This window comes from Nannobrachium achirus (genome assembly GCF_963921795.1).
Source record: "Nannobrachium achirus genome assembly, chromosome: 12".
NCBI classification, from domain to species: Eukaryota; Metazoa; Chordata; class Actinopteri; order Myctophiformes; family Myctophidae; genus Nannobrachium; species Nannobrachium achirus.
Genome location: NC_137832.1, coordinates 52,813,279 through 52,822,618, shown reverse-complemented (window position 1 = coordinate 52,822,618; position 9,340 = coordinate 52,813,279). Strand labels below are relative to the sequence as shown.

General features: G+C 44.7%; 1 protein-coding gene across 1 annotated transcript in view; it reads right to left on the bottom strand.

Moving 5' to 3' along the window:
- The window catches only part of LOC308295695 (transmembrane protein 132B), a gene marked incomplete at both ends in the record, with an annotated part of 319,995 nt that overhangs the window by 23,241 nt on the left and 287,414 nt on the right, over nt 1-9,340 (bottom strand). The window contains 3 exons of the mRNA XM_080738744.1: nt 1,325-1,456; nt 3,633-3,696; nt 8,355-8,560. Of these exons, the coding sequence (XP_080594870.1) occupies nt 1,325-1,456; nt 3,633-3,696; nt 8,355-8,560 (402 nt within the window). The remainder of the gene's footprint in view (nt 1-1,324; nt 1,457-3,632; nt 3,697-8,354; nt 8,561-9,340) is intronic.

Here is a 9,340-nt window from a genome sequence, read left to right as displayed (position 1 = left end):
ACAGAGAAGGCAATTCTTTCAACAAAAGATGTTGCATTCAAGTTCAGGAGAGTTTGGACAAGGCAATTCTTTTGAATGCAGCCTTCAGGTATGGCATGGAAAAGGGGGCATTTGCATTTGTTTCACCACAGTAAAAACTACATTCATGGTCTGGAGAGTGCACCTTTTACAGACGGATAAAAGGGCAGGGGCTCAGGCCCCCTTTGATGTCTATGTGTGCACATGCCTTGTGTGTTGCGAGGCCCTGTGCGACCCAACCGTGTCTTGTGTATGGTGTCGCATAACAGTGACGTCAATCACTAATCCTTGGCATCTTTACCCTAGCATTCAACTAGAGACGTAGCCACGTAATTTGGTGACGCAGCCGATCGCAATCGTCCTTGGGCGGAACGCCGAAACCCCTTCAAGTGATGTGATTCAATTCAATTTTATTAAAGTGGCAAAGTTGTCTCAAGACACTTTACATGTAGAGACCTGACGTCCCACACTGAGCAAGCAGTTTTGTGACAGTGGCAACGAAAAACTCCCCCTTAACTGGAAGAAACGTCAGGCAGACCCAGGCAGTAAAAAAAAAAATAGAAAATTAAGCTGGCCACAGATATAGCACTGTCAGTTAAGGTCAGTCCTACTGCTTGCAACCATTATCCCCAATGGCAGTTGCAAGGAGTTGCATTGGTGTGGACTGGCCTTAACTGTTTTTTTTTTTGTGAGGAGTTGTGACTATAGTTCCATTGCTGCGGTGTGGCCTTTAGTATCGCCCCAGACCTCGGGTCCCAGGGAGCAAGAAAAAATAAGGCCACGTTTACTCGACAACGGTCTCTAGAGAAAATAGCAGCTCACTTGTTATTCTGCGTTTACATGGAAACTCATCAGCATTGAAAATGCTGTAATGTGCATGCCAAAGATAGACGAATGACGCGGTTGCACTTCCTCGTTTACATTCACCATGGTAACGTGGCTGCACTTAGTCTGCACGTGAGCCATGATGTCACACGTTTTGTCATAATTCCTCAGCTTTTACTGTTCATGTGGAGAGGCGAGGAGCAGCGTTGTCTTCAAAGATTTCTCTCTGGAAGGAGGTTTCACTGCGTTTTCAAACCCCGAATACGCTGTTGTCGTCTAAACTGATGGCATATCTGACATTTTATTTCGCAGTTTTCTCTAGAAAGCAGCTAAATATGAACAGCGCCTGAGACGTGTGTGTGTGTGTGTGTGTGTGTGTGTGTGTGTGTGTGTGTGTGTGTGTGTGTGTGTGTGTGTGTGTGTGTGTGTGTGCGTGCGTGCGTGCGTGCGTGCGTGCGTGCGTGCGTGCGTGCGCATGTACCTTCAGCTGCTCCAGTACCAGGTGTGTGATGTCAGCCTGCCAGTCAGGCCCCAGCATGTACACCATCTCTCCTCCCGCGTCGGCCGGCTCCGCCACAAAGTGAGTCAGGACTCGAACCAAGGCATACTGGTACTGCAAGGAACAACAGTGAGTCAGGACAGGTGGGACTCAAATGGTGCTTTCAAACCTGGATATAGTTCGAGCGGCGTGATTAAATTGAATGCAAAGACGAGACGACACGTGACTGGGCGCGGCCGGCGTGAACAATCCGAATGGGGCGGCGCGAACGACACAAACTGTTGCCTCAGTATCTTCACCCCAGTTGGAAAAGTCCAAGTGAAGCGACCTTTGCTTCCCCCCCACTCCTCCACCCATCGCGTCTTGACAGCCAATCAGCGTTGATGTTGTCCAGAGAGATGGTAATGTTTTGGGTGTTTGGTTTTGGGACCCCCTTTTTTCCAGGTGTTTCTGTCGTGGCATAATCTTTTTCCAACGCTGACCAGCGCGACCAAAGTGAAGCGATTGAAGCGACTAGAAACAAAGAAATTCAGATTTGAACGCAGGAAAATGCATACTGCAAGGCAGTGTCGAGAAAGTTACTCAGAAACAGTAATATACTACCCATTACTCGTTACTTGTTTAAAAAGTAATATTATTACTTTAAACATTACTCCCTGCCAAAAGTAACTACTTACTTATTACTTTACTTTACTTTTTATCACCCCCAGTAATTGCATCCTTTCTCCCCAAAAGTCCTTTAGTACTTTGGGGCCGGTATCTCCTCCATGTTCCAGTCTCACACTAAACCCACATTGATCTGGTTTAACACCCCGCCCTTCTGCATCCGATAATTCACGCGTACAGACAAGTGCGCATCGTTCCCGCATCCGCTCTAGAGTCTACAACCGGATCTAGCTCTGGTCCAGAGTGTTAGCGAGGTCTCACTAACGCTCTGACAGGCGGCTGGCTCAAACACAGGACCAGGATTTCTCTGCCCTACAAGGGCTCAAATTAAAAGGGTAAAAATAAACAAAACTACTTCGCTACTCACCTAAACAAAGGTAGTTTCGCGTTGTTGAAAGTCTATTCTCCTCGGTGGGAAACCCCTCAGCCTCCCACCCACTCTGTAAAATACACTATTTTTGTCATGAAATAAAATTCATCCACCTCGAGCCACGGTCGAGTTGGATATGTTTTATTTCATGACAAAAATAATGTATTTTACAGAGTGGGTGTGGTGCTTAGAGGTTTCCCACTACGGAGAATAGACTTTCAACCACACAAAACTACCTTTGCTTAGGTGAGTAGCGAAGTAGTTTCGTTTATTTTGACTGAAGTTGAGCCCTCGGAGGGCAGATAAATCCTGGTCCTGTCTGTGAGGCAGCCGCCTGTCAGAACGTTAGTGAGACCTCGCTGACGGACCTGAGCTCCACCGGATCAGCAGCCTGCAGAGCAGCTCCATCCAAACCCAGTCTACACACACCATGATGGAATGAAAATAAACACACTCAAGCCCACAGTAGCCTACCACTAAGTCTTGTGAAAAGAAAGTCACAAGGTACTTTTGGAAAATAGTAACTGTAATATTTATTACTCAAAACGTGAAAGTAATTAGTTATCCCAGTTACTGGAAAAAAAAGTACTTTCCAACACTGCTGTAAGTAAAACATTGAGTAATGCCTCATTCACACTACAGATATATAGTTGAACGTTTTGCTTGGTAATTCAATGTAATCTCAATGGAAACCAGCTTTAAAGATGCAGGAGATGCTCAGAACAAAGCTTTGAAAGCTTTAAAGCTGGTTTCCATTGAGATTACATTGAATTATCAAGCTAAACGTTCAACTATATATCTGTAGTGTGAATGAGGCATAAGGACTCGAACCAAGGCATACTGGTACTGCAAGGGACAACACTGCCGATACAAGCGTGCACACTAGTAGGGATGGGATGATATGAAAATGTCATATCATGATTATTGTGACCAAAGAAATCACGAATTTATGATATTATCGTGATAATCAAAATATCCCCAACATCCATTATCCTGGGGTGGAACATTTGCCCCAAAAAATAGCAGATCGTCTATTTTTTGGCAAAGAGATTTGGTACAGAGTGAAAAAAAGACGAGTACGTATATTATAAGTACGTTTTACCAATAGAGGGTTTAAATGGTACTGGATATGCAGCTCGGCAAATAAAAGGTGAATCGATCCCAGTGCATGACGGAGGACGATATCACGATAAATTAAATCTCCACGATACGATTATCATGAGTGTTTTATTTTTATTTTTATCACAACCGTACCTGGAGGGTGCATCCTTTGCCCTTCTTCTCATCGTCCTCATCATCCTCACTGTCCCTGGTGGGTCTGGAGAGAGAGAGAGAGAGAGAGAGAGAGAGAGAGAGAGAGAGACTAAGATTAAGCGGTAATTGTGTATGTACCGGTTTTGTACCGTTTTAATCTCAGTGTATACAGATTAACCCATCTAGGTCCATTTTGGTCCAGTTATAGCCTTATCATTTGGTTCCTATCGGTCATTTTCACAGGGAGACAGGCTGTAGCATGACTTCAAGGGCCCCTGAGGTTCCCCGAACCACCACGTTGAAAACCAACACTGTGTAGATTCTCAGGGAAGGAATGTCATAGAGGCCAAGAAATACATTTCTTTTTTTTTAGCTCGGCTAAAACCTCTATCTCAAGTAAGATTAAGTATCAAAACAATGTAATACTCAAGTAAACACAGTACTCAAGTAAATTTACTGTTAATGTCTACCACTGCACTGCCTGCCACTGGTTGAAGCTGTCGCAACGCAAGGGCCGACGCTCCTTATGAGGACAGGATTTCAGGCGACATCGCGTCGCGGGCAGTGCAGATGAGCTGTTGGGGAAGCAGGTGCACTGTCCAAATGAAGTCTGTCATCGAATCAGAGAGTAAACCTTTAACAAAGCTAAGCGAGATTAGTTCCTTAAGCTTCACATCTGTCTGCAAGCCATTAGAGGCTGCAGGGATCAGATTCAGCGCACACGAAGGCTCGTTTGGTTTGAGCTTTAGGACCAAATGAGTAATTGGCAGTCGCTTGAACGTGCTGTCGATGAGTCATCATGGGCACAATGAACACCTTTTTTTTTTCCTGGTAATTTTCTGGCATTACCAAGCAACCTCAACCATGTGTATGTAAACTGAGTATATTTACGAATTTTGAGGTATTATATATATCCAATTTTCAGAACTTTTACTTCTACTCCACTACATCTCATCTCAGAGGCAAATATTGTACTTTTACTCCACTACAATGATTTGAAAACTTTAGTCACTATTTACTTTGTAGATTTGCAGCATTATTACAAAACAAACATCGGCCACTTCAACCCTATGCAATGCATTGTGAGCTTGTAGATCTGCATTTGTTTTTTTATACAGTTTGGGTTAGGGTTAGGGTTAGTTATTCATTATACTTTCTGTATAATGAATACTTTCTACTTTTGGTACTTTTAATTTTGAATATCAGGCTTTTACTTGTAAAAGAGTATTTCTATAAACATTTTATTTTATTTTATTTTATTTTATTTTATTTTATTTTAGAAGATACATTTAGTACTTTTTCCATCAGTGACGGAAACCAACCATAACTTCAAACACCGTGTTAGCTAAAACGATAGATTAGCGCCACCCTGTCCAGTTCCGCGGGAGGCTATCCTCATCGGACTGGCACCAGCTATAGTCGTTGTCCCCCCCACCCCCCCCAGCGTGCAGATATCGTTACCGTCTACGCGGGATTCGGACTCAGACACGTTCAATCAAAAAGAAGACGGCAGTGTCCTGCGCCAATCACAAAGATGTCTGAACCATGCGGTTCGTCTCGCGCCGAGACGCGTCGCCGTTGCAGCGATTCAACGCCAGCGGGGTTACGACTACAATGTATCACGGTGGTGGTCGGCAAAGCTCTGCATCCTCTTCAATGAGAAATAATAAAATAAATGCGTACATAAAGAAATGAACGAATAACTCAGTAAACAACCCTCAGATAAAAAAAACAAACAGAAGATCCGTAAAACCAGAGGTTATAAGGAACGGCGTGGTCAGCAATCACAAATACAGCAGATATGCAAGACCACGATGTGTCGCGTCCAGGCCTCGTTGTGGGCTCGTATATCTGCTGTTTTCTTCGCCTGACACTGCCGGGCGATGAAGTGTAAATGTGCCTTCGCTCTCTCACATTAAGGAGACATAAAAAAATAAAAAAATACAACGCGGCGTGGTTCGGAGAGCAACCGGCGCCCCGCGGTGAGCAAACGTCTCTCTATCTCTCGCTTTCTTCGTCGCGGTCTCTCGTTCTTTCTTCCTCGCCACCCACCGTGTTATGTATCTGCAGCCAACCACATGCGCGCGCACACACACACACACACACACACACACACACACACACACACACACACACACACACACACACACACACACACACACACACACACGCACACACCTCTATCTTCTGTAGCCGCGCCATCTCAGGCTGTGAAAGCACACAGGTGATATTACAGGAATTCTCGTTCCATTTCCCAGAGGCCTCTCTGGCCCGCTCCCGTTCCGTGGTGGCGTGTTGTTGTCTGCGTGAGGCTGCATGTCTCATAATAGCGTCTGTGTTTCACTCGCCGAGATGGTGGTTATAGGGGAGATAGGTGTGTGTGTGTGTGTGTGTGTGTGTGTGTGTGTGCGTGCGTGTGTGTGCGTGCGTGTGTGTGCGCATGGTTGTGGGAGGCTATCTGGGCAGAAATTGATAGCCCAAATTGAAAAATGGGCCCCGCAGAACGGAATGGAAGGACAGTGAGATGGGGAAAGGTTGTGTGACGCACGTAAACACTCACACGAAGTTACACGCATGCATGCGCGCACACACACACACACACACACACACACACACACACACACACACACACACACACACACACACACACACACACACACACACACACACACACACACACACACACACACAGTGAGCTTGTAGATCTGCAATGGTCCAATATAGCAAAAGTATAACATATCTGCCAGTGGTTGAATATAAACGTAATATGAATATTGTTGTTGTCAGGCAGAAAATAGCTGATCTTGGAAAGTGAAAAAGAAAGGGCTTAAGTCTGTCAGGGTTTCTAAATGCTGAACCAATTATTAATTGTATAACAATTGTATTAACAAAAGCTGGTGTCTAAATAATAACTCCATAGTGCGTGGAAGGAACACGTTATTCCAACCAGTTCCTTTCCCCTCTATCAGGCGCCCCGGCTGGCCAGGGGAGGCATTATTAGAGACCAGTGAGGCGACAGCACTACCAACTGCACCACCGTGCCCCCTGCAAAAGTACTTTTAATGTTTTTTTGTGTGACACAGTATTATGATCAAGTTACAATATGGACACTCACACATCGTCAATGTCGGTTGGTTGGAAACCAAAACTGTTTGGTTTGCATTTATCATTTCAAAAAACGATTTAAAACAGTGACAGTAACCAACCTACAAGCACACAAACCTCGCACCGCTATAGTTTTACAGGGGGAAAACAAGTACACCTTTTTAAACTTGGAAGAGGTTTCTTCCCGACAGTGACAACAGACAGTGTTCATCTAGTAGGATGAGGCTCATTAAACACTAGCAGGTGTCCTGCAGCGTGAGTCAATACCACAGTGTGTGTGTGTGTGTGTGTGTGTGTGTGTGTTCACATTCAAAAGACTCTCTCTATGCAGAGGAGTGTGACGTCACCAACGTGCCGTGACAGGATTGTCATCATTTTCCAAAACGCATGTGTTCCTTTATACACTGAGTCTATCACTTCCTCCACTCGCTTGCAAGCTCCCAATCACTCTCACTCTCACGCGCACACACACACACACACACACACACACACACACACACACACACACACACACACACACACACACACACACACACACACACACACACACACACACACACAATGGAATTGAGTAGATGTGTGCGTGTGCGCATGTGCCTTAGTGTGTGCGCATGTGTGCGAAGCCCTGTGTGCTAGTGTGCATTTGTGCGAGAGTGCACGCGCATAGGTGTGTGTGTGTGTGTGTGTGTGTGTGTGTGTGTGTGTGTGTGTGTGTGTGTGTGTGTGTGTGTGTGTGTGTGTGTGTGTGTGTGTGTGTGTGTGTGTGTGTGCGTGCGTGTGCGTGTGTGTGTAATGGATGCTCCATTCAGAGGCAGTGCTGCTGTAGTTGTAATGGCTGCCATCAGTAAAGGCTGGTAGGCCTTGACCTCAGAGGAAATAATGCTCTGCCTATGGGAGCGTATATGGACTGTTCTATACAACGCTCTGTCACTGACACACACACACACACACACACACACACACACACACACACACACACACACACACACGCACGCGTGCGCACACACACATACACAGGCACACGCACGCGCACACACACACACGCAAACAGACACAATGGAGAGGTTCACTAGCTCAACGTTTGCACCATATCCATGACTCGGTAGAGAGTTTGTGACATATTGTTAGTACACCGTACTTTATGGCAAGCGACACAGTCGCTAAAACGAGGAATAAACAATGCATGACAGTGCTATACAGTTAGTAACACAAGATGGCTATTTCAAATTTTCCACTCTCTCGCTCTCTCATCGGCTGACCAGTTTAAAGCGATGCTGAACGTTAGCAGAACCATGGGGTTATACTAACCTCACATCACCAGACTTTCCACCTTGGAGGCTATTTTCACTAATTCTTAATATATATTTTTTTATTCAAAGAATTTCTTAGATTTCTTTGTGTTTGTTAGTTTGTTTTAAAATGTATATAAAACTTTTTTTCTTTAATCTTTTGGAATACAAATATTTATTTAAATGTATAGGAAAAGAAAATTAGGTCTTTTACGTGAGTCGTGACCCATAAAAAAAACGATGTTTGTGACCCACAAACGGGTCCTCCCGACCCACCTGTTTGGGAAACAACAGTGCTCTAAGGTAAACGGTCATGGAGGTCCAGTACCTCTTGTTGGTGAGGATGGGGACCCTCCAGCCTTTGACCTGGCTGAGCTCCGTGTCGGACACGTGGATCTGCAGCGGCAGCCGGGGCACCCACACTGTCAGGCGCAGCTGGCTGCGCAGGTGCAGGTAGGTGAAGTTGACCGCCAGCGACTGGCGCCCGCGCATCTCCTTCCCGTTCACCAGCACCTGGTCGCAGGAGGGAGACACCTGGGGAGGAGAGAGAGAAATTAATAAGACATGTGTTTCTTTATCTGTGGTGCTCAAAGTTTATAATGTCAAGGACCTCTAGAATTATATGTATTTGAACACGGACCCCCATTTCAAAAATATTTATTTCCAGGGACCCCCCAGAAGCAAAGATTTGAGTAAAGAAATTTCGCTTTGCAAGATTTGCACACATTTTCAAGTTTTTAAAAAAAATAGCAGATCTACAAGCTCGCAGCGTGGCACTCGGTGCCGCACTATGAGCTTGTAGATCTGCTATTTTTGAATAGCCAAAGTATAAAAAAAAGTTTAAAGTGGTTACGTGACATAATAAGATTTCCCAGTCTTAATGGGTTAAAACTAGTACAATCCATACGTTTCATGTCCTCTTCGGATATAGTCTCGTGTTAGCCACACAACTGCTCCAAAATCTTCGAATGCTATACAAAATATAATACATTTATTTCATTTATTTTTATCATTATTATTTTTTAATTGATCTTCTCTTCTGGGGGTTTCCTGGCACAAAACATTTTCAGATCGTGGGGTCCGTGGCCAAATATATATAATTTTGGGGGTCCTTGGAACAAAAAAAAACATTTGAGAAAGGTTTGGAATTTGTAAAATCAAATCATTTATGCTCTGTCTCTTATACTGTATGACCGCTGGCACCGTGAAAGCAGTACAAATCAGACCTGAGACAAACAGAGAGAGAGAAACACAGGCAGTCCCCTTTGTACCGAAAAATCTGAGCACTGAGCAGTTGGAACGGAGTGGGATTTT